General features: G+C 42.7%; 1 protein-coding gene across 1 annotated transcript in view; it reads right to left on the bottom strand.

The window, feature by feature from the left end:
• The window catches only part of TFAP2D (transcription factor AP-2 delta), a gene marked incomplete at both ends in the record, with an annotated part of 46,532 nt that extends 22,343 nt beyond the window's left edge, over positions 1–24,189 (bottom strand). The window contains 3 exons of the mRNA XM_083349290.1: positions 19,167–19,227; positions 22,617–23,114; positions 24,151–24,189. Of these exons, the coding sequence (XP_083205416.1) occupies positions 19,167–19,227; positions 22,617–23,114; positions 24,151–24,189 (598 nt within the window). The remainder of the gene's footprint in view (positions 1–19,166; positions 19,228–22,616; positions 23,115–24,150) is intronic.
• Between the last annotated feature and the right edge of the window lie 2,472 nt (positions 24,190–26,661).

Here is a 26,661-nt window from a genome sequence, read left to right on the forward strand (position 1 = left end):
TTTGATGTATTATATGTAGCTGTCTCATTGCTGCTAATAGTCTTTTTATTGTGATGGGTATAAATATAATAAATAAAGACATACAATTTGTTATCATTAAAAAATATTAACTTCAGATATTTGACCTAATTCTTAGCTGTAAATAATAACAGCTTTATACTAAAACACAAATATGGCGAGAAAGATCACAGAAACACACAACTATGGTTGCTTCCTCTCTTTCCATAACATCACTGATTTAAAAGAAGAGAAGCGTTTACATGATTGTTTTATTTGTTCACTTCATTTGGCAACCCATCCTCCATTAAAAAGGTGACAGAACAAATTAAAAACTAAAAATACCATGAAGGATAGTAAAAAGTAATAAAATGAGCACATCTTAGCTTTCTGCGTCTTCCCTTCCTCTTGGCAACTTGGCTGGTGTAGAATGCAGCAGCACAAGTAATAAATGGCGGTGAATACTCAGCACACAAGGCATAATGTTTGTTGGTGTGCTTCCAGGGGCAATTCAAGGTGCAACTTGTCACCTTTGAAGCCCTTCTTGGATTGGGACTGGTCTACTTGAGGGACTGTCTTTCCCAATTGTTTCTACTTGCCCAATCCAGTCCATCAGGATGGACATTCTTTGGGTCCCGTCAACTAAGGAACTATGGCGGGCAGGACCTGAAGGTGAGCGTTGCCTGCCACAGCACCCATCCAATTGAACATTCTCCCTCTGGAGATCAGGATCAGAACCCTACAAGCTTTTCATGAGGGCTAAAGATCTGTCTTTGTGGCTGAGCTTGAGGCCTGGAATAAGTGCAGAGAGACAGTTTTTGGATATATTAGTAATTATGGAGTGTCATGTTTTCTTAACTCCTACTTATTTTATTATTGTTATAATTGTTTTTATATTTGATATACGGTATATTTAATTCACCACACTTGTTTAGAAAGGCAGCTACGCAAACTTGAGTAAATAAATTTACTTTTCCTTCGTTATTTGTTTGTGATACACTCCTTATTTATTTTCACCACACAATCAAATTACTAGAGCATAGTTTTATTTACTTTTTTATCTGGACCACATTCATTCACACAGATTCATTTCTCAACCTATCTCTTCTTTTTGTATCATTCATACTTAAGGAACTCATTCCCACTGCACTCACTTTACATTTATGTTTTTCCTGCCCTGTTTAATTATTCCCGTTATATAGTAAAGTGAGCAGAAGCACAATTATACAAACAATCATTTTGCTTTTCTTGACAAATATTCATTCCTCACAATAGGCCACATGCTGTCTATTGTCCACTTATCAACATATTCACTTCTTCCAATTTCTCCATCCTTCCAATAAACATTTTATCAAGATGTATGACTTTAGTTATTTTGTCTATTTTTCCAGTTTTCTATATCTTTCAAATGTTTACTCTTTTTTCTCTGTCAACACAACTATTTTAGGTGTCGATATATTACTTTCCAGAGCCATACATCTCACTGCATCATACAGCCTATCTAACATTTGTTGCAAAGGGCATCTCCATACGAAGTGACATGTGCCTTCATATCTCAAAACAACACACCTCTAATATTACCACAAACATTCCTTATGAATAGATTCAATAACCAAACAGATATAGTACTTTCTTATCACCCACCCTGCTTCATAAGATTTCACTTATTCTTACATGTGCTATATTTTCCATTATATACTGCTCTTTTTACATATGGCAACCAACTTTCAACTCCATATTCAAACGGAATACCGTATATACTTGAGTATAAGCCGAATTTTTCAGCCCACTTTTCAGGCTGAAAAAATCCACTTCGGCTTATACTCCAGTGAACAAAAAAATAGAACTGTCCCTTCGTTCAGAACAGGCTGCTGAGAGAAGGGAGCGGCAGAGCTTTGCAGAGCTGGCGGCAGTCCAGCGTTGTTTCTCCCCCTCGTGTGTGCATGTGTGTGTCAGACCCACGGGAATGGCTGGTAGGGAAGCGGCATTCCGGCATTCCCCCCCTTCCTGTGTGTCGAGCCCGTTTCTGTCTGACACACACACACACGCACGCACGAGGGGGAGAAACATCGCTCTGGGCGGCAGAGGCCTGGAGAAGGAAAAATCGGCCGCAGCCTCGGGGTAGGCTTCTCCGGGGGCGCCGCCGCGATTCTGCAGGGGCCAGGTAGTGAAAACTCGCCAGGGAAAATGGGTGCCGTTGCAGCGCCCGGGGAAGTGTAGCCTGCTTGACCCACGGCCTCCCGCTGCATCAGCCGAGAAGTGGAGTTGCCGGTCCTCGTACTTTCTAAAAGCAGCGGGTGCAGATGCGCTGCTAAAATGTTCAAAATCCAACTTTTCTGCTTTTTGAAACGCACCACCGGCTGCTCCGTCCAGAAGCCCAGATTCGGGAGGGCTGCTTGGCTTCCACTTGAGCCCATCTATGTCCGCGAGCCCCCCCCCACTACCCCTAGACCTCAGCCTGGGTCCCCTGTCCGACCCGGAGGAGTATTTTTTTTAAAAAAACTTCCATCGGGATTTGTTCCTGGAGTTTAAATCCTTGCAGTCTGAAGCAAGAGAGAAAGCCGCGACCTCCTCCTGCGGGAGATTCTCTGCCGGCTCCGAAGAGCTCGACCACCAACGCCGGGGCGGCAGAGGCTTGCAGGGCTGGCAGAGGTGGCGGCAGTCCAGCGTTGTTTCTCCCCCTCGTGCGTGCGTGTGTGTGTGTGTGTGTGTGTGTGTCAGACCCGCAGGAATGGCTAGTAAAGGTGGCGGCAGTCCGGCATTTGTGTTTCTCTGTGTGTCAAGCCCTGTGGGCCCGACACACAGGAGGGGGGGGGAACGCCGCTTCCTTACCAGCCATTCCCGCGGGTCTGACACACATGCACGCATGCATGAGGGGGGGAAACACCGGACTGCTGCCACCTCTACCAGCCCTTCCCGCAGGTCTCTCTCTCTCACACACACACACACACACGCACGAGGAGGGAAACAACGCTTGACTGCCGCCTCCCTAGCAGACCTTCCCTGCGGGGATGTGCTGCCAGGAAGCCTGGCAGCCTGATGAGCGGACCCTGCGAACCACGGCCGAGCCAGCTCCGGGATGCTGCCAGAGTCAACGAGCGGCTCGTCGTGGCACAGAATATAGATATGTTGCTAAGAAGGGGCCAAGCTTATACTTATACTCGGCTTATACTCGAGTCAATAACTTTTTTCAGGTTTTGGGGTAAAATTAGGGGTCTCGGCTTATACTCGAGTCGGCTTATACTCAAGTATATACGGTACTTTATAATTCAAGCTATTCACTTTTGTTGTGGGAAAATGCTCACTTTAAAAAAGGAACCAAAGTGTTTGGATACACATGGCATAAAAACTATAGTGATTACTGAGCTCCTGATTCAAAGAATGCAAAACAGTCCCAAACTAACCAATGTTATGGGTTATATACCCCAGCACTGTTCCATAGGGATAAAGAAAACAATGTAAATTATTCTATGACCTTTGTTGCTAGATTTATGGTCTGATCCAATGCTTCTAAAAAAGGTTCCAAACCCATCTGCTTTTACTGATATTAGCATCTTCTAACATGCAAAATGTGCTTTATTGCATCTATATAATGTCTTTTTCTATATCAGGAAAAAGGCAAAAATCCAGTTATCAACCTCCTTCCCCAGCAGAGTCATCTGGCTGTTTCAATCCATCTGTTCTGTTAATATATATTTCAGAAACATAAGGAAATGGTAAGATATTATTTATTCCCCACACTCTATGTTGTTGTTGCCAGTTGCAAAGTCATGTCCGACCCATCACAACCCCGTGGACAATGTTCCTCCAGGCCTTCCTATCCTCTACCATCTTCTGGAGTCCATTTAGGCTACTGCTTCAGCCACCTCAGCCTACTGCTTCAGCCACCTCAGCCTACTGCTTCAGCCACCTCATTCTCTGTCGTCCCCTTCTTCTCTTGCCCTCAACCTTTCCCAGCATTAGGTTCTTCTCCAGTGAGTCCTTCCTTCTCATTAGGTGGCCAAAGTATTTGAGTTTCAACTTCAGGATCTGGCCTTCTGAAGAGCAGTCAGGGTTGATCTCCTCTAGGACTGACCGGTTTGATTGCCTTGCAGTCCAAGGGAGTCTTCTCCAGCACCATGAAGGGGACACTCTGTGTAAAACAACCTAAACTAAACCTTCTCTCATTCACATATTTTCAATTCAGGTAGTTCCTGACCTATGACCAATCACTTAGCAATTGTTCAAAGTTATGACAGATCCCCAAAAAGCCACTTATGAAGTCATACTGCCAGAGTCACATGATTGCATTTTGGATGCTTGACCTTTGGTTCTTCTTTACAGCTATGTGCAGTATCCTAAGATCATGTGGCCATGGGGTTTTTTTTTGTTTTTTGTTTTTATTTCTGGCATTTACATTTGGTTTCTGGCAAAACAAAAAAACCCATCCATTAGATAAAATGGATTTGCTTGATCACTGTGGCAGTCACTTAACTGCCACAAAAATGTCATAAAAATTGGGCCTGATCACATGTTGACTCATTTAATGACCCCAACAACTTACAGCCATAATTCAGAGCTCAATTACATTCACATGTTGATGACTACATGTAACTCAGTGAAGAGCAAATATCTGCTCTGCACAGCTTGGCTGAGCTGATACACTCCCATACACAGTCAAGCAGAATTCTGCTCAGCAGTTGCCAGGCTGACTTCAGAACCAGCAGCCTTAGAACTGGCAGTGAAGATATTGTAGTGATGGACAGGTTCTGCCTTTTAGGATCAACTATCAATTATTTTTATTATTTTATACAGAGCTTTCTCACTGATTTATTGATGACAGCATTTTAACTTCTGGAAGACAGCAATTCTCAAATTGTTCTTTTCAATTCTCTAATTGTTCTTTTCATACAAAGCAGGCATTCAATTGTTGCACCACAATAGGCTAATATCATAGGAATGGGGAAATTGTGGTCTCCAGATGTTGCTATACCACAAATCCCAATACTCCTCATGTTTTTGGCCATGTTGGGTGGAACTGTTTTAACATTTCTTTTTTATGTGAGTTTCCACTGAAAAATTGTATGGACCTTACTTGGGGTCAAATAATGGCCACATCTGGGAGGACTCCCTGGTCCTTAGTATTTATTTATTTTATTTTATTTTAATCCCATTTATATCCCACCCTTCTCCGAAGACTCAGGGCGGCTTACAATCTAAGCACAAATCAAATGTGCTTAGCAATATAGGTATATAGTATAGTATATAGGTCTCACTTAATTTACTTCAGAATGATAGGGTTACGACCTCAAACATATGTAATAGTCAGTGTGAAGGACCTTAAGGAACAGACTCCCAAGCACATACAGTCTTTTTTTAGGGGAAGGGATCTTGTTCTCTGTGTTATACTTGCCCATGACAAAGAGATGGGACTTGTTTGTTCACGAATGTCCTTTCCAAATGTTGACAAATTCCAGGTGTTCCTGATATCCTTTGATATTGGCCTTCCCCAGCCTAATTCTCGCTTTCCACTTAAGTGTTTGTTTTTATCCTGTTTAGTCTATAGCTGTGTAATTTCTACTTACTTTTACCTTGTTTTACTCTAGAATCACTTCATGGTCATTGTAAGTGTCCCAGGAATTTCTATAATGAGAAGCACCATAAGAAAACTTCTTATATACTTCCAAGAATCACTTAAAGAAACACATGGAATGATCAAAAAGATATTTCCTAGAATGGAACACATCTTGCATTACATGATAAATAAAAACAATGATTTCTGAAATCCAATTTTCTTAATAAATATAAGAATTTACAAAGAGATACAAATGTTAGTTCCAGACTAAGTTAGTTGAAATTATATCCCAGTATAACCAAGTTTGACTTTAAAACAGTGTAAATGCAACAAATATGTCTTGCTAATGTGTATTTGATTCATCTGCAATAGAAATTGGCATTTCAAGGAAAACCAGACTTGCTTGACAGTGAGATGGGTGGTATATAAATTTAATAAATAAAGGATAAATGAATGAATGAATAAATAAATAAATATTTAACTATTATATTGTGCACATGTTGACGTTAACCTACTTACTGGATTTCATTCAATCAAAAAGTATTTAATGAGCTTAGTTAAAGACATAATATAGTTTGCAATACAATTTATTTGTATACTTGCATGCAAGTAGAATATCACCTGCAGCATGGTTCTTTATATTGCAATGTCGAAGACAAACTAAGTCAGATTTTACAGACAAGATAGAAATGGATCGATTAAATAATTAATATTCCTTTGCTGTAGTCCAGCCTTTTTGTACAATGTGTGCTGAATTAATAATTGTACCATTTATGAACAACATTTTGTTCCAAACTTTTTCACTGAAAGCTTCAGCATTTGGTAAAATGCAATCAGTTGTGCAAATTACTACGACAAAAATTTAAAACACAACTGGCTCATAAAGTGGTATCGTTTGAAATGGTACAAGAAGCGAAGAAAAATAAAGGGTTGAAATCCCCAAAGGTGTACTAGATACACTTTCAGAATTTAGCGGACTTATGAACTGCCTTTTTGGACCACCCGCTCACATGACCTATTCTGCACCTCCCTCTTTCTCTCTCACTCTTCCCCCCCTCCGGCCCCCAGCTGTATGATCGAGACCTCTGAAAGCCCCTTTGGCTTCTAAAGGCAGTCCCCTTATGGAATGTCTACTACTATTTGACAAGCTCAAGGCCAAATCTGCCTTGGGCCTGAAGAAGCGGCTGTGCATTTCCTTGGATCTCAGCCAGTGAGAACAAAGACACATCTTGAAATAAAGGGAAATCTTATCAGTTTAGGCAATTTGCCAGTTAACTTGGTAAACTGAAATCTGAAGTTCTAAGCAGCCTTTTTGGTTTCTGGTACCATGCAGTTGTTACCAGAGTACCAGCTGAGGGGCCCGGAGTAACCAGAGTACCAACTGAAGGGCCCAGCCATTGAAGGAAGGGAAAAAATGCCTCTGGAAGGAAAAAAACAAGCAGTTCTGGAGCACGCCCACCTTAATGGACTCAGAATATTGCTGTTTCCTTTCGTATATGGTGGAGTCCCAGTTCTCACTTTCTCTTTTTTTTTTCATTTTCCTGAACCACACATTCTGATTTGACTACCAATGTGTTCCATGTCAAGTTACAGAAGATTTTGACATTAACCCGTTTTGCAATTATGAGCAGAGATGCTTCCAAGTGCTGTTCTAGCCCTGCAAATTTGGCAGTGAACCATTTCCTGGTCTTTTTTTTTTTCCCCTTAAGAAAAATTGAAGATGGTAGAACAAAAACACAACTCCCCCAGGTGAACTTGTTATTTTTTTTTTGGTCCTATTTTCCCGTCTGACTAAGCACAGTGAGTAAATTTTATACTGTTTTGAAATACTGCAACAATGCCCAGTCTACTTACAACAACTGGCAATGAGTGGAAAATAATAACTTACATCATAATCTTACTAGCTCCAGCTGTCTGCAAAACAACTCTAATTCAGCTCTAGCCTTCTTCTTTAGGCTTTCTTTAGCCATATTCAGTTCCACATCTTAAAGTATCAGCTGCTATAAAGAATATCTACTGTTTAGTCTAAGGGGATTTACTTATGTCACCCAAATAAAATATGATTTCTTTTATATTTTGTATATTCAAAAATGGAAAGATCAATTGCATTGGTACGTTTGCACCTGTCAAGCCCATTTTGCATATCTGGCCCCTGGCTTGAACTCCAGCTGTATTTTTTTTTTCTGCCACATTTTTCCTTTCGGCATTTTTAATGTTTTTATTAGAAATTTTCAACATAACACAATATACAAAATAAACCAGAACAAAGATAGAAAATAAGAAATAGACAGACAAGGAAGAAACTGAAAAAAGAAAGAAAAAAACATTCAGTTGTGTCTTCCATCCAATGGAATAATTGTCACCATAAACTTTTCCCCAAACTCTTGGTCTCCTTCTAGATTTTAATTGTGACAAAGACAATTAATTGCAATCAATACCATTTGGAAATTCAAAAGGTTATAGCTATTTTCTAAATTTCACATTTGTCTAATAAAAATATTTTGGATTTTTTTTCCCTAATGATGAATGCATCTGCTTTTGTTTGTTATGTTGCAATACATTTGCTCTTTCATTCCCTATCCTTAAATAGCCAAACTCAACTGAAACACATTTTCTAAATCCCCACTGATGTCTCTTATTCACATGAGTTTCATTTCATTCAATTGAGTGATATCTTTATCATAACGGACTAAAATATCGCCAAATAGTACTTTTGAATTCCCTTAGAAGCCTTCATCAAACTAGAATATGCTAAAAAAGCAGTGGAGGAAGACAAAAATAAAACTAAATTTACACATATTTAATCAAATGTTGTAGCCCTACATTCCCAAGAAGAATTGTGAAGTGTTGGAGGGAAGGAGACGGAAAAAGGAATGGGACATACAGTTTTATTATTCTCTAAATTACAGTGATATTTACTTCTTATAGTGTTTTTAAATACAGTAAATAATCAGTGCTTAATGATGCTAATATATATATATATATATATATATATATATATATATATATATATATATATATATATATATACACACACACACACACACACACACACACACACACACACACACACACACAGTGGCATTAGTTTAACAAGCATAAAGACTTTTCTATAAAGATATTCCTATGGGGATCTTTTTTTTTACAGCTGCTTAATTGTTTTCCTTCCTCCCTAATTCACACAGGTGTTCCTTGTCACAGTTTTGATATGCTCACTCCATTAGGCAGCTTCTTCACTTTCACTTCTTGGCCTTGCCGTCAGTCTACAGAGAAGAATGAAAAAAGAAACAAGAATTCTTTCTTTCTTGAGTTTCTTAGAATTCCAGGACTTTTGTCCAGCTGCCCTCAACGACGTCTGATCTCTCCTTTCCAAATGCTGCAGTTCACTCTGTGGAACACTTTCTGATCCCGCCTGATTGTGCGGTAGGCTCAGCTACAGATTCCTCCCCCAGCAGAGACTGGATTCACACAGCACCTGTGCCACACACACCTCTTCCATTACCTAACACTTCTGCCCAGTGGTGGGATTCAAATATGTGAACAACTGGTTCTCTTTGTGGATGCCGCTTCCGGAAGTCCATTCTGGGCCTGGGCAACAAAAAATTAGCTACTGGTTCTGCCAAACTGGTGCGAACCGGCTGAATCCCACCACTGTTTCTGCCCTTTCACATATTTTCATCAAAAGTCCATTACATCTGCTCTCAGGTGTCTGAATTAAGCAGAAAGCTTCTAAGCAACTAGGTGACAGAAGCATCTTTCCCTTTGAGACCATATTACATCGTCTCCTGTCCATAGGGGCAGCTCACCCTTCCAAGACAGAATCAATTCCTGCTGGATGCTGTTTGGTACCAATGATGGAGAGGCAGTGTCCAGTCCCTGATCCAGTCCTCTGCTATCCAGAGTTACCTTGTGCTTTTGGGAAAACACATCCAGTTGGTAGATATGTAGAGAGGAGCAGTAAAGAAAAAGATAACTTCTTCATGCAAAGCCAGTTACTACTTTTGGTTAGTGCACTAGTTTAAAAAAGGGAGTCAGTTTGGTGTAGTGGTTAAGACAACAGGCTGGAAACCAGGAGTCCATGAGTTCTAATCCCACCTGAGGCACAAAGCCAGCTGAGTGATCTTGCGTGCTTTCTCATCCCTAAGAAAAAGGCAGTGGCAAACCATTTCTCAGAAAACTACAGCAGTGGCCAGGGATTAATGCTGACTCTGAAGACACATATTCACACTAGTTTAAATGATAAATCAAAGTTAAATTACATAGTATCACCTTGGTGATTACATTCATTTAATTTATTTCATTTAAAAGATTTGTAAGGCCACCCATTTAAAAGCACAGTCCTGGGCAGCCATACAAATCTAATAAATAAATGTGATCAAGGAACTCTTAAAATAAATTACTATAATTAAAGTTATTAGAAAGGAAAGTATATTTAAGAGAGCAGTACATTTTAAAGAATTAGAAAAGTGTTTTAAAATATTCTATAATGGATCAATTGGGTGAATTAAAATGTGATATTAAGGCTGCAAATTTGTTTTGATTTGTTTGGGAATTGTCCTCAATCAGTGCTGTTAGGAGGTGTTTTTTTTTTCAGCGTACATTTTCTGGTGTGTTGGATAATAGCATTACAAACAATAAAAAGGATGAATGAGGAAAAGGTTGTGCCAGAAATCTCTACAAGTAACATTGTTGTTTTTTACATTCACCATTCTGTGTGCCAGATTTTCTTTTACGCCAATATAGATGCCCAGAAGCATATAAACACACTTAAGAAACTTTATTGATCGCTGACACAGCAGCGTCACTTTCTCGCTAGGTCTAGCTGGCCCTTGAGATTTTCTCTAGCTTCAGCCAAGGTCTCTTCTTATAAAGGCTGCCAAGAAATGGAAAGGTGCCATTCAATGCCAGATCACCTTGACCAGGCACCAAGATGCATCCAGCATTGCTCAAAAAAAAAGATGCTTCCGATGCCATGTTCCAAACTTTTGTCCCAGTTTTCAAGATTTGCAGGGGCAAAAAGGGGTCTGCTCTCACTTTGATATCTTCCTTTGATCCAGGGGGACAGATAGAGAGCAGAAAGAAAAAGGGCATTGTGGTTATCAGGGTAATAACAAAACAGTTCAATGAAGACTGAGATCATTCTTTTTTGGGGGGTGGGGGTGGGGTGGATGAAGTCTAACTCCCGTCAGTCTCAGCCAACTGTGGCAATACTGAGGGATATTGGAAACTCAACATTCAACAATGTCAAATTCAACCGATGTCTGGAAGGTCACAAATCCTCATCTCTATTCTAAATAAAAAGGATTGACCTCTTGATTTTTCCTTATAGGGGAAAACTCATGCTCTGATCAGTAAAAATGGTCTCCTTCTGACTCTTTCTTTGCCTGTGATATCCCTATTCCTTTTTTTTTTGAGTAAAGATCACCTTAAATGGACTTAGCCTGTGGGGTGTAATATCATATATCCCTTCCAGCTATATACTGGCAAACAGGAATAAAATACTGTCTGGAACAGCCTTGATATGATCCTTTTGTGATGGCACGGAGGTTCTTTTTATGCTGTGACCTGCTGGTACACATCATGCATAGTTGAATGCCATGAATATTATTTCTTGCAGTGCTTCATCAATATGCACACGTGCAATGAAAATGCATACTAAGATAAAGATATGTGGGAACTGAAGGACTTGGAACCTGTTAAAAATTGTGGAACACTCTTTTGAATAAGCAAAAGCTTTCTCAAATACAAGTGGCACTCCATCTAATTCTAAACGTTTACATCTGATGGGGGGGAGAGAATGAGAATTTTGGAAGCATGCTTCTTCAGCATGATATGTAAATCTGAGTTTGATATACAAATTTACATATATGCAAGTATTTGCTGCCACTTAACCTGATCTACAGAGGGGCATCAAACCTAGCTGCACTTTGGATCAGAATAACAGTGCATAGACTTGAACCTCAATGTTGTAATATTTCTGTTTCAAAGCGAATCCTACCTGCTTCAAATTAGGTCGAATGTGTTATCGATTATTTCATAACTTGCCTCTTGATAAAGTTTGTAACACCTCCATTTGAAAGGCAGCCCTTCTGTTAATTAAATTTTACTGACTTCTAAGACTTTATTGGGCAATATTTAGAGAAGTTCAATCCTATGGAAATCAATCACTCTTAAAATTACAGTTTTCTGTACTTTTGGGTGGAAGTAGAGAGCATGATGAATTCCCTGAATGTCTTTTTTTATGTATTTTATTTTACTGATTTTAACAGAAATTTAATTAGACGTTTTCTCTGAATTCCTCCCAAACAACAGAATATACTGTGGATCACAAGCATCCAGCTTACTTCCCATTCTTTCTCTTTAGCTATATGCACATACTATAGATGTACACAGAAAGACATTTATCCATTCAGTTTGGCTTACAATCCTCCAAAGGTGGATTTGCATGCATAAGGCTGATTCAGAGCTGAGAACTCTTGCATCCTTGGGCTGGAAAGTGAAAGAAATCTCTCCAAATGCTGTTTGCCAAGGGATCCAATGAATTTAAAGCCCCTGCTGCCTCTGCCCCGAAGGCTCACGTGACCCACCAAACCTCCTCTGATCCGCCAGCCCAAACACGTCGGAAAACCCAGCAGCGGCATCGTGGCTGGCCTCCCGCTCCCTTCCCAAGGGTCTTCTCGTCCTTCCCCCGACCAGCCAGTCAGTCCCTGCATGCTCTTCCAGATCCCAATATAGTTCATCCACCAGAGTGGCTAACGTGGTTCTCATCTCATGCCAGGGCCTGGACTTAGATCTAGTTGGAAGAGATCTGGATCATCCATTTAATCCAGACCCCTCTGTCCTTGCTGTCTCATTACTTTCTCTACAACCACCCCTTAAAAAGATGGCCAGGCTGAGTGATGGCATCTTGGGAATGGCATCTTGTGGGATACATCACGAAATCTGAGGATTCCAATTAAACCACACATTAATGAACCCTGCAATACAAAGTATAAATTTTAAACTCTTTCAAAAAGAACGTTAATTGTGAAAGATGATGGTGTACAAATACGGTAAATAAATAACTAAATGTGGCATGATTACCTACAATGTTATTAAGCTACAGTGTTCTCCTCTAAAGTCTAACATGACACATCAAAGCACACCACAAAGAATTTGCTAAGACAATAGTCCAAGGAGTTCTTAATTCAATTTTTTCAGAATTAGGTGTTATGCCTTAGGTCAGATCTCTCTCTCTCTCTCTCTCTCTCTCTCTCTCTCTCTCTCTCTCTCTCTCTCCCTCCCTCCCTCTCCCTCTCCCTCTCCCTCTCCCTCTCTCTCTGTTTCTCTCTCTCCCTCTCTCTCTCTCTCCCCTGCCTTGCTGTGAGTTCATTTGAAATCTGCTCGACTGGAGCTATTAATTAACCTAGCGCGTCGGGCTTTTTCATGGGACGCAGATTAACAGCTTCTTGAAAAAAGAGGCAGCCGCGCCAAGGACAATACAGTAAAGGCAAATTATACGTATTATGGGATTATCAGGATGCGGGCAGCCAAGAGTTGAAGAGAGGGGGAGGGAATTGGGGCGACGGGCACAAAGGCTGCCGTTGAAGCGTGGCGCTAGCGGGGCCGGGGTCGTTGTTTTCTCCTGCCCTGACGCCGAGCTCCAAGTCGTAACTAAGCCTTCCGACCAAACGCGCGAGGTGGAAGGCGATCGGCCTTGCGCCCTGGATCCTAAGGCGAGAGGGGGAAAGGGCTCAGGGCCCTGCCACTGACTAAAGGTGACGGAGGGTTTCTTGGTGGAAGTCCAGCCACGCATCGGAGCTGTTCCCCGCGCGGTTTTTAGATTTAACTGCTGAGCATAGCGCTAAATCGGGAGGCGAGGAAACCGAAAGAAGAAGAGGAAGCGTCCAACCCAAAGAGAGAGGCGTTCATTAGAGCCGGGCATTGAGAAGCGTCCGGAGAATAAAAGGGCTCCGAAATCTGGGAAAGAAACAAAAGCGCAAAGCCATAGAGGCGGCAGACGGCGCGTTGGTGTACCTGCGCGAATTGAGCCTGCCAGCCTTACTGGCGAGAAACAGGGCCTAGGACAGGGGTCTTCAAACTTGGCCCTTTTATGACTTGTGGACTTCAACTCCCAGAATTCCTCAGCCAGCTTTGCTGGCTGAGGAATTCTGGGAGTTGAAGTCCACAAGTCATAAAAGGGCCAAGTTTGAAGACCCCTGGCCTAGGATCACTTCGATCCTCACATCGGCTGCCCTCCTTTTTCCAGCCCTGATCTGGAGGAAAAACTGCGCCCAAATGTCTTGTTAAGTTTCGGTGAAAACCAACCAACCGCTTCCCTTCCCTGCCCGGCTTGCGTCCTTTTCTTAACCCTCTCTTCCACACGCGGCTGGGTGGAGGAGAAGTGGAGATGTTCCTAATGCGGCATATATGCATCGTCGCGCTACGTCCTCCCATCAGAATGAATGTAGAAGCAAAACATGTTGGTAAAATGCTGGGTCTGAGATATTGCCCTCTGGAGCTTTAGTCCCACCTCAAGCTGAAAAACTCTCTTCATTCCCTTTTCTCTCCCCCTCTTCCACCCTCTCCCCGCCACCCCCGAATAACCATTAGGCTTAGTTTTCATAATTAAGTGCCTCAAATTAAAATTGCAGATGAAAAGGTATACAATCAAAACCGAATAGCTTGCGCCTTAAGTAAACACAACAAAGGCAGGAACGTAGGGTTGTCCACAGAGGTGATTTATTGGGTAGGCTGCTTTTTGGTGACTAATGCTCAGCCTTTTTATACGACTTTTTTTTTTAAAAAAAGATGTTTTTAATCAAATAAGATCTGACTATGTTTCTAGCTCCACATTAATACCTCAGCTTTTTCATGTCAGTCACCTCTAAGCGATTTGACAAACTCAAGATCTCTTAAAACGGGAAGAGTTCAGATCATATTAATTTCTCCAAAATGTTTTGATTCAAAGTAGTTTGTATTTCACGTTGCCAAGGGCAATCGGGAAAGAGACAGTGTGGATAGCCCGGGTCCCCTTTTTCTTTTTATGGCCCAGAGGCGATAGCAGTATTTAAGCTGCTGAAATTAGCCTGGGGCAGGGAAAGATAGACGATCACAAAGTGAAACAAGAGGCAGGGTTTTTTTCCCTCTCTCTCTCTCTTTTGGGTAGGGAAGGGGGGAGATTGCCATTTCACAAAACGACACAGGAGGGTTAAGTATCCCCTCTCCTCCCACCCCACCCCACCCCACCCCTTCCTTTTTCTTCATTTTTTCCTTTCTTTCTTTCTTTCTTTTCTTTCTTTCTTTCTTTCTTTCTTTCTTTCTTTCTTTCTTTCTTTCTTTCTTTCTTTCTCTCTTTCTCTCTTTCTCTCTTTCTTTCTCTCTCTCTCTCTTTCTTTCTTTCTTTCTTTCTCTCTTTCTCTCTTTCTCTCTTTCTTTCTCTCTTTCTCTCTTTCTTTCTTTCTTTCTCTCTTTCTTTCTTTCTTTCTTTCTTTCTTTCTTTCTCTCTTTCTCTTTTTATTTCTTTCTTCTATATTTAGGAAGTTGCCCATTTCTAGAATGGCTCCACAGAAGAAGTAGGCAAAAGGAAAAAGGGAAAATAGATAGACAGACACATACGCATAGGCATGCACACACAAACTTCAGCCCTAGATTTGTAATTAGAGGATTTTTTAAAAATGAGAGAAGAGAAGAGAAGAGAAGAGAAGAGAAGAGAAGAGAAGAGAAGAGAAGAGAAGAGAAGGAATGGCTGGAGGAGAGAGAGAGAGAGAGAGAGAGAGAGAGAGAGATCTTTCTTTCACCCCCTCTCAGACATCTTCTGTAAATAGGAAATTCGTATCTTTGCAAGTGATTCCTTTTGAAACAACCGATCTGAATATTCAACTTTTAAGGCAAAGCTGTGCCAGTCTGTATGTACAACATTAATATGATCTCTGCAGAATTTGGGTCCTCAGAAAGATTAGCATATCAAAGCTTGATGCCTGAGGCTAGAGAAGCTATCGATACGCCCACAGCAGGTAAAGTAAAGATTATTGGTTGCGATGGTGCAAGGAGCGGAGCTCCAGGCGAAATCCTGAACGTCATTAACTGGAAGTGATAGCGGTGGGAGCTGGGCCATCTAATCAGTGGCTACTGTTGGCGCTGGCTGGTAATTAGCAGGCCAACACTGAAGCCCTGCCGTCCCAATCGCCCCTCCCCCCACCGCAATCTTCAAAAGGAAAAGGTCCTCCTCTCCCGACTCTCATGAAAGCAACAAACTGACCAAGGCAAAAAAAAACAAAAAACAGGAATTACCCCCCCCCCCGGACCAGCCAAGTCAAAGGAAGAGATGGGCAGGAGGCAACTTCTTGGGTGGGATGGAGGTGCTGGGGAGCAGGAAAGCAGGTTTCCAAGAACACAGGAAAATCCTGTGTGCAGCAGCCCAGAGCCAAGATAAATCCGGGGTTAAAATGGTTCTATCTATCTATCTATCTATCTATCTATCTATCTATCTATCTATCTATCATCTATCTATCTATCTATCGTATCCCACCATTTTATTTCGCATGAATAGCTTAGGCTTCACTCTTGTCAGTTCCCCCATCTGTTTAATAATTATTCGTTTCTAAAGCCAAGTCTCTGTATTATTCTCTCCTTCCACCCCTCCCCCCTCAAACTGGGAATTCAAATTACTTGTTTTCCTTAAATCAAACAAGTTTTTCTCTCCCCCTCTTTTCCTTTTGTTGGTTTCTAAGTGAAACCGTTGTCTTCTTTTCTTTCTTTCCTTACCCCGTGCGTGCCTTCTAAATGTAGAGTGCCTCCCTTCTTTGAAATTACCCTAATCTATCTTAACAGAGAGTTCAAACTGTAAGGTAGCCCCCTACCTATATGTTTTAAAGTGTTAGTGGATAGTTCCATACTGAAAATTTCACGGCCAGTCTAAATGTTATGATTATTTCTATCATGTTTTTAAAAGGTATGCAGTATGTCTTATGCACTTTAAGCACACATTTAAAACATACAGCACTGTCTTCCCTCGGAAGGCAGATGGATGGCTCATGGAACCAGAGCGTGAGCTTTTAAGATTAGTCAAGAAACAGCTTTTCATTTTCAGACAGGATTTCTTTATTATCATTCTTTGCATCACTGAATAATTCAGCTACATTTTAAAAAGAAGAGGAAGTAGGGAGGGAAAGAAAGAGTGAGTAGAGTTCTTTCTTTCCTGCAATCAGTAGCGCCAGTAATTACCAGGAAAGAGTTTAAAGAAATTGCATTGGTACTAACTATCTGAAGGACTAGTGAAAAATCTCCTTCAGATGGGAAATTAGCGTGCAGTCAAGCACTACAAATGCGTTGAAGGAAAGACAATTTCTTTCTCTTTTGGCAGTAATGGTCTAGCCCAAAAGACAAAAGCATTTGTTTATCTCTGATATGTTGAGTACCTAGGAATTCAACCTCCCTTCCTCCCTCTTACAGCGGGAAATAGTTATTTCACTGAGAACGAAGAAGTCATTTTTAATTATTTCAAGTGGCTTATGCCAGATAAATGACCCTTTCTTTCATATCTAAACTGCAACTAACCCTTGGGAAAAAGTATTTTATTTATTCTGATAAAATTATTTGTGGATCTCCAAACACAAAAACAAAAACCTTGTATGCAGAGGAAGAAGGGGTCAAAAGACGGAAGGAAGGGATTTACAATTGAGATTATGGTTTAGAATGGATGACTCCATTGGCCTATAGTTAGGGAAATACAACAGGCAAGCCATAACATATTTAGAAATAAGCCTTCCAGATCCCCACTGTTCAAAGGTCTAAAAGCGAAAGACCTATAAAACCTTGAGGGCGTAGTTACCAAAGCAATCATCAAAGAATGTCTCGTCAAGGCGCTGTCCATTTCAGCACCAAAAAGCTATCCCGATCGTCTTTCCCAATTAATGCATTTTTAGAATGCTCGAAGTTTGGTTTTAAAAGAGATTTCACTGCCAGTCCCAGCTTCTGCTTGTTTTAGTCCCAGCAGTTCAAAAGCACATAAAAATGCAAGTAGAAAAATAGGGACCACTACAGTGGGAAGGTAACAGCGTTCTGTGCGCCTTTGGCGTCTAGTCATGCTGGCCACATGACCACAGAGATGTCCTCGGACAAGCGCTGGCTCTTCGGCTTTGAAACGGAGATGAGCACCGGCCCCTAGAGTCCGAAATGACTAGCACATGTGGGGGAACCTTTACATTTACCTTTAATTCATATTACCTTTATGAGCAATCATGATTTCACAGATCTAACCTAGACTTTAAGGTGAATATCCCTCTTGTTCATTGTGGCCCACTCTTCCTAGAAATGAAATTCAATCCACTAATTTCTTCCACAATGACAATGAACTGAATTCATAACATATATAGTACAAAAGCAAATCTGAAATTCACTTATCTGTATACATGAGCCAAGTGGATGACACCCATAAAGCAACATAGGTATTTCTTTACATTTACTTTCAGTTTAGTCTATTCATTAACTTATAATTGGCCTTATTTGTTTTACTTGAAGTTATAACTAATTTAACGAGCATACATTCCAGCTGAGTCAATGAACATACCTACTACAAACTCAACCATTGTACCATTATTCTGTTTGCTATCAGGGATTGGATCAGGAGTAATTAAAAGCCTAACATAAACCTGGCATAAATTCCAACCTCCAACCCAACAATTAAAGGTTGTCTCTCCCCATTTCTAGTTGTGAATTCCAGACCTTGTGGAGTGGATTAGTGGGAGAAGGAGATCACCTCATTCTCTACAATTTATGAAAGTTAAAAGCCCTATTTTCCTTCAAATATATTTCACATCACGGTAAGGTTGAAACAGGTGCTGCTCTGATATTTTCCTTCTCCTTCATTCTAAACCTTCTGACAAAGTAACTCTTATGTCTGTTTAAAAAATGGTGACATAAGAACGTGAACTGACACCTCCTATTCAAACAAATATATCTCCAGACACTTAAATCACAATGATAGGAATATAGAATTTGGAGTGCAGAAACTCCCCATTCTGCGTCTGTTGCTGCACCTTTCCTGCACCTGCCAGTATTTTCATTTGCAAACGCTGCCTTCGATTTTAAATAGAATTGATTGAATTGCTAACAGTCATCTCGTTCCTTCCCCTGGCTTTCTCTTTCCTGGTGCAAATTGTTCCAGCCACAAGCATGACTGGAAGGCAACAAGACACTTACCAAAACAGTGAAACGGAGCCAGCAGGTGTAAAAAGATCCACACAACACCGCCCATCATTAAGTCGTCAAGAGAGCAGGTCTTTCTTTCATTCTTGAACCTTCCACTTCAATATGGCCATGTCTGAATTCAAAAGCCCTCCAAGCAATACAGATCATTTAAACCTGCTTTTCCCCTCCTCAGTATGATTTCTGAGGTTTCTTACAAGATTCCACTGATGGAGAGCAAAGAGGGGGGGAGAGAGTGTTGCAGGAATACAAAAGACAGACAAGGTCCCCGAATGCTTTTTAAAACTAAATTTTGCACACCTGCCTTGTCCCACAAAGCTGGTCCCGCGTTTCAGGCTATAGGCAAACGACTTGGGTTGGTGTTTTTTTTAAGTGGGAGGTGAAGAGGAGATATACGTATAAATATATATTTTAAAAAAGTGCTTACCTCTCCTTATCACCCCACCTTGTCCGTTCAGTACTAGCCCACACTGGGCCTCCACCGAACCCTTGAATAAAGAAGAGAAAAAATCAGATTGAAAAATCCAGGTAGGTAAAATGCGTAGCTGCAAGGCTGAAACGGTTGGGATTTTAGCAGAAGCTGCAGTCTTTGCAATGGATACAATAACTCTCCTTTGGAATTGTGAGACGGGGAAGGAGAGACCTTAGAAAAGCTTGTGCTCAAAACAAATAAGCCGTCTTTTCTCCTTCTTCTTTTCTGTTCTCTAATATGACAGTTCTTTGACGGAGTGATTGATTGGCAGGCAGACAAAGAGGAAGCGAGTAGCATGGACACAGACAGAACTTGCCAAAGGGATATTTGGCAGATGAAAAAAAAAATAAAAATAAAAATGAAAGTGATTTTCTGCCTATTTGTGCCTATAAAATATGCAGGGCCTCTGGAAATGCAGCATCTCTGTGTCACAAAATTGCCAACAGTGAATCAAATTAGAAAAAGACCCTGGACAGATCTGAGAATGGAATTAAATTGGAGGGGTGTACCCATATAAAAATGGATCCTTCTAAACAATATAGTTCTAGTCTTAAACTGAACAGGAAAATGACCAAGATAGATTAGGTACTGCCCATAGAAGTACATAAAGTGAGCATCACGGCCTGTCTTAAAACGCAAGAAAAAACTCAGAATTTTATTTTTAAAGACCCTTTCCTTATGTGTGTATATTGTGCGTACCTACATGCTCTGTCCAACAACATCTCCCAATTCTTTTTAGTACAGCAAATTTCAAGAAAGACACATACTTTCCTCTACAAACAAATCAGGTTTTAATTACGGAATAAGCTTTTAAAAGCGGTTCACCTACGCAGCAGTCTGTGATGAATTAAGTTCATGTGGAGGAAGAGTTGGTACATAATAATCATATCCCAACCCCCCCCCCCCAAAAAAAAACCCCTTTTACAAAAACCACCTTTGTGGTCCTTCACCCCCACCCCCACCCCTTTTTCACCCTCTTGATGCTGGCCTGAAAAATCCCTCCTTTCCCAAGGCCTCTTTTGAGTTTAAATGTTCTGCCTTAAAGTGATTATGAAATCAATATGGACAAAACTGGGCGACTGAGCATAAATTAAAGCAATGATGGGAAAAGGTGTGACAGTTTCTTTTGTTGCCCATGGAAAATCTTTTTAGGGGACTGAAAGATGTCCACTGTGGTTCCAAGAATCCTTGCATCTGTTAGGCTGACTTAAACAGCCTTCCAAACTATTGGACTTTCACTTAACATTCTGAGCAGGGGAAAGTATATTTACATTTGTTGCATTAGAAATGAGACATATGTTGATGAGGAAAGTGGAAAAGAAGGGGGAGGAGAGACTGGAAGACTTGAGAGTAACACTCTTATTTGAGCCCTTTCACTTTGGATCTTTATGACTTTGGGTCATAAATCTGATTATTTGCTCCTATAAAACCTGGAAGAGAAATGAACAAAGCATCAATAAGGCAGAGCTACATAGATAAGTTACAGTAGTCCCCTCTCTCTTTTTGTACTTCTGTTCCTGATTTGCAATTAAGGAAGTAGCCATGATGGCATGGTCCAAACAAACCAGCATTTCTGTATCCTGATTAGAATGTTGGCCAGGCTGCAAGTACAATTGAAGAATCAGAGAAACGTTTTGTTGAGCTGAGCTTTTTAACAATCTTGCATAGATCAACTACCCAATGAGCACACACACACACACACACAAACACACACACACACACACACAGAGAGAGAGAGAGAGAGAGAGAGAGAGAGAGAGAGAGAGAGAGAAGCATACCTATTTAAAAGGGGGAGAAGATTGATCTTATTTTCTCCTTTCTTAGCTAGAAATAATAAACAAATTAAAAAATGGAAACGGTTCTTCCAGATGAATCTGCTTTTCTCCTGCCTGGAGAGGGAAAAGGGAGGGTCGAAGGGGGAAAACGTTGTTTGGTCGGATGACATTGCACAAGTGACCAGTTGAATGGCACTAAGTCGAAAATTGGATAAACTATGGTGCTTTCTCGCACAGGATTTACGCATTGTGGGTTTCCTTGCAAACGACGCTAATCCCTTCTTTTGAAAAAAAATACAAGGCTTTGTGCTTGGCATAGAAAAAAATGTACAGCTAAAAAAATCAGCAGCAGACGTGGTTATAAAAAAGGGGGAGTAAATAGGTCTTAGTGAAGCTACACAGTGAATGGCAGATTTGGAGAAGGAGGAACATAAGGGAAGCTCTTGTTGAAAACGGAACGGGGGTGGGTGGGAAGGGGGCAACAGACGCGTAGAAAATTATTGGGTGAGTTTCAGCGCAGAAAGTCAGGTTTTAAGGAGTCTATGGCCCCTGAGGATTTTATCCTTGTGGAGATTCCGCCCGTGTATGAGTGTGAGAGGCTTTCATTTAGTTAGCTTATTAACCCGTCCTTTTTCACTTTCGGCTTAAAAATTCTTTTCTGTTTTTCACTGAAAATAGAATCACTTTTTAACATGTTTGGAAGGGATAATTTAATAGAAAACTATTATAATTTATATAGTTTGAGGGAAGAAAGAGTGATAAGAAAACCGGGACATTAAATAATCACGGTGTCAAGCGCGGTAACCAGAATCCACTTTATCAGTTTGTAGCCGGGAAAATAGTTCTCTTGACCAACCTGCTCGGCTGATTTTTCCAGTTCTCTCTCTCTCTCTCTCTCTCTCTCTCTCTTTCTCTTTCTCTTTCTCTTTCTCTTTCTCTTTCTCTTTCTCTTTCTCTTTCTCTTTCTCTCTCTCTCTCTCTCTCTCTCTCTCTCTCTCGCTCTCGCTCTCGCTCTCTCTCTCTCTGTGTGTGTGTGAATTCCGAAATAATATTTCGGAAAAATATGTTTGTGTAAGCAAACATAAACAGCTATATGCTTCGAAGTAGGCAGAGCTGAGAGGTAAGCCGAAATGTAGGGAGGTCTTTTATTGTTTACGTTTCTAAGGCGCCCATAGAAACAAATTCCCGCCGATGTTAAGACCAGGAAAAGATTAAGTAAAAGAAACTGGCTGGACTCGGAGTTCAGATATAGTCACACCCTGGCATTTCAGAGCTACTGCTAGCTACACCTCTGGTCTTGTCCGGTAATCTTTGGCCGTTTCTTCATTTTGGGACTTAATAGGAAGTCTACTTTCTGTGTTTAACTTTCCCTTTGGAGGACGGCGGATTTCCCCCCCCCCCCCCGGTCGCGACGCGTCCTGCCTGGCCCTTAAGCTGGGTCCCCTGTCCTCGTAGGACGGGGCTTCGGACGAGGGAGCGCTAGTCTGTCTGGGCAGGGCAGGGCAGGGCAGGGCAGGGCAGGGCAGGGCTGGAAGATCCTGATCCAGAGCACGAGAGGCAAGGTGTCAGGGAGAGGAAGTAGAGAAGGATCGGGGCGATTCCGCGCGCCCAGGCAGCGCATGCCATTTACCTGCAAATCGTCCGCTCCCGTGGCCGCCAGCCCAAGGCCTGGTCCCGGCAGGAGCCTTTGATCTGGATGCATCCCATATTGGGTGCCATGGCTCATAAGAGAGAGGTCGTGTCGGCGGTAGGCGTCTAAACACCCAAGTTCGCGCCTCTGCTCGTCCAAGCAGGAGGATTTGAGCGCCCGGGCGTTGTGCAAATTGATGAAGTCGGCGGGTTCTCCATGGTGGATCTGCTGATAGTATTGCTGCGAGTGGTGGAGTGAATTCAAGGAGTAGGCGTCGGGGTTAACCGCCGGGTGGCTGTGTTGGAACTCGTAGTGGAAGGACTGGTGGTGTAGGGGAGTGTATTGGTGGTTGGCGGAGAAATAGGGGCTGGCGAACTCAGTGCCCGTGGTGGAATAGGTGAGCGGCGACGAGGAAGAGTAGGCGACGGTGGAGTTGGCCACAGACTCCAAGCATCCCAGCTGCATCAAACGGTAACTGTTTGATCCATCGTGACGTATCTGAAAAAGCAGAATGGAAAAAGTAACCCAGGGTCGGCAGGCCGGGCATGGGGAAAAAAGCGGGGCGGCCCGAAGTACCCCGTCCTGTCTAAGGCTCTCCCCGGCCCCAGCCCGGTTTCCTTAGCCTTGCCCCTCACCTATACAGTACCTTGGGTTGATGCCAGGCAGCTCTGAGCTACACTTTGCTTTGGTTTCTTTTTTAAAGGAGGGAGACAAAATTAAAACGTCTCTGTGTGTGTGTGTGTGTGTGTGTGTGTGTGTTTGGGGGGGAGAGGGGGGAGGAGAGTAAAAACCTGCGCCTGAAAGCAAGACTCAACACCGCCTGGCCAAAAAGTCGCGCTTTCCCCGCGTTCGCCGTGGTTGCTTTGGCGAAATCGCCCAACGCAAAAGCCGCTCCGTTTCTCCCCCCCCCCGGCCCCAGTCTCAGGCGCAGATCGGCGCCTTTTCGGGCTAAAGACGCAGCCCCCCTACTTTGGAGCGCAGGTTGCACTGCTCTGTAGCGAAGCTCTCGAAATGGCTTCACCCCTTCTGGTTAAAAAAGATCTCCGTCCCGTCCCGTAACAAGCCCATACCCAAACTTCCCCTTCCGACAATCCGAAGGGGAGTTGTGGGTTGCTGGGCTCCCAGGTCCCCAGCTGTCTCTCGGACCACTTTTTTCCAGCGTTGCCAACATTTCAGCACATTCTCGCGCCGCTCAGTCTGTTTTGGTCCGGGCAACCGTTTGAATGCGGCAGTGGTTTGCCCCTTTGCCTGTTCCCGGCGACAGATGTCTTAACGAATTTTCGCTCTTTCCTTCCCCAAGTTCTTTCTGAAACCGGATTATAATTAAATGTAACGGTCCAATGTGGATTAACATACACACACACACAAAAGAAAGCGTGCGCGAGAGAAAGAGCAGAAAAACTCAGCCGCACACACGCGCACACATAGAGGCTCATTCGAACACACACACACACACACACACGCATAAGCATACACGCGCACAGACACACACTCACACGCGCACACACCCGCGCGCCCACACAACACAAAATACCTCCGCATCGTGGACGAGTCCTGGAAAGGTAGTTGACATTTTGCGTTCTTCGAACGAGGCGTAAAATTAAATTCCTTTTCCAAATTTAAAAGGAAAGAAAAGAACCAAAGCCACCATCAAACCAAGTATAATTTCTTTTTTTAAAAAAAAAATTAGAAAAATTGCCGTCGTCTCCCGTTTCCCCCAAACGTGGAAAAAATAGAGACACGTTTATATATATATATATATATTCTGTCTAAATGCAAAAGCGTTCGCCAATCTGCTTGTCGAGATCGCCAGCCCTTTTTCCGCCATACAAGCCTTTTAAAAAACCTGTAGGAACAATTTTCCCCTCTGCACAAAAGCGGCTCCCCGGATCAGATTTTGTACTTGCTGGGTATTTCTTTGGCTGATGTCGTAGGTCCCTTGGTAATATAGAAGTTTTGAAAATTAAGCATCAGCACTGAGAACTGGGAGGACAATAGATAGAGCAGCTTCATCCCTGGAGACAAGGAATAAATATTGTATCTTCGCCTAATAAGGAACTGGAGGTTCTTTCAACGTTTTTATACATTTTTCCCCTTCGCTCTTTCTGAACGCTTTTTTCTCGCCCGTACTTAGGGTAACGTGGGATCCCCACCTTCAGCACTTCCATACCGACCTTTTAAAATTCATATGGTTGGAAAGATCTGGATCTATTACATGAAACAATATAGATGAATTTAAGCTAAAGGATCCTTTTCAATTGGTAAGTTGTTTCTTTTAGCGCACTGTGTTTGCGGTCTGTGTGGTTCCCCAACACACACACACACACACACCCAAAAAAACCACACACGCACACTTTTGACTAGGGCAGAAATTTGTGTTGTATGTAATTGAATTTCTCTCCCCCTGCCCCCCCCCCTCCACAAATTAGAAAACCAATGAACCGAGTTGGTTTTTAAAAGAAGGGAATCGAAATTAAGCCCCCCACCGCAATCTAACCTTTTAACGTGGGACATCCTGCAATGGAATCGCACTGTGTTTGGAAGAAAGCGTTTCAAAGGAAGAACTTATTCTGAAACGTGAGTGCTGTGGCGATGCATTTTATTGACCTACTACACATACAGTCTCACACAGGCTGAACGTAGGGTGGAAATCGCATCGAAATGTGAACACTGGACAGATGTACTGGCCGTGCCACAGATTTTATTTCGTTTGGTGGAACGCTCATCCAAGCTGCCTGTGTTTCCCTAACCCCCACCCCCACCCCCCCATATTGATTCACTACAATCGGCCAAGTTCCTTTCGGGAGGTGGCCCGGCAGAAGCACCCCCCCACAGCCCCGCTGCCTGCTTCGAGGCGTCTGCCAGCCTTGGCCCTGCGCTGAGCGCTATGGCGGCGCCTGGGTGAAGAAGGCAGGCGCGTGGGCACCTGCCGGCGAGCTGATACTGCTAGTAGTGGCGATAAGGAGCGGGTGGTACCGGTTTTTAATTGCCATTTAATTTGCTTGGCTTTTAAGTATTTAAACCGCGAAGGGTTTTTTTTTCCTTCGGCAGAAGCCGCGGGCGAAGAGACAGGTGGGCTCTGTTTGAAGGTCCGAGGTAAGGGAGGGTTCCTTGCTATCTGTTTGCGCCGGCTAACCGGAGCTGTCACTCAAGCAGCTTTCCTTTCTACAAATGGACCCGGGCACACGAGCGGAATGGCAATGCGTTGTCGGAAACGGGCGAGGCGAGTTTCCAGACAGGCCCTTTCTTAAAAGCTCACTTAGTCAAACCCCTTTAGCTTCGCCAGCTTTCTCCGAAGAAAGGAAGGATCCCGGCGAAAGGAGTGCTCGCTGAAGCCGTTCACAAGAAAGAAAACGAGACAAATGAGGCCGCCTCGCATTTTGTTCTTGAAAAGCTATCGATGAATGGGACTCCGATGATCTTTGCTCAGCCTTCGGGCGCAGTTCGAGGTTTGCCTAATAAACATGGGCGAAGACATCGGGGGCATCGAGCAGGGAGGGTGCCCTGCAATTGCTTTAGGGCGCTTCTAGTTGTGTGTTCCCACTTCTGCACATTTCCCCAGCGGACAATCCCTCTGTCCGTCTGCTCCCGAGTAAGGGTCCGCGGCTCTCTCCCTCCCTCCCCGTCCCAAACTGCAGCCCTCTTCCCAACCCGGTCGCTGACTCGTTTCGAATTACCTCGTCTTTTAAACGTCTGGGTGGCCCAGATCAGGACAGCCACCTGATCTTAGGAGAATGACAATGATTCGACATTCCAATTTGGAAACCTGAAGGGGCCCCAGCTCAAACCTCAGCCTCCTATGGCTTCTCTCCTGCCCAGCTCCGTCCCTGTATAATCTGGATTTTTAAGCATTTTCTCTGAGTAGGAATTCTTAGAAACTCGGAACTTTGCAAACAGTTTTGTAAACCCTTATGGTGCTCTCTTATATGAATTTAAATCTCAGATGCCTGGCCGTTCCCCTCTGGAAAGAAGGCCCGTCTGTTTCAATGGGGCTTCCTTTCTTTCAATGGAACTGAGGAAGCACGCTTTTGATCTGGCACGGTCG

The sequence above is a fragment of the Vipera ursinii genome (assembly GCF_947247035.1).
Source record: "Vipera ursinii genome assembly, chromosome: 1".
Lineage (NCBI taxonomy): Eukaryota > Metazoa > Chordata > Lepidosauria > Squamata > Viperidae > Vipera > Vipera ursinii.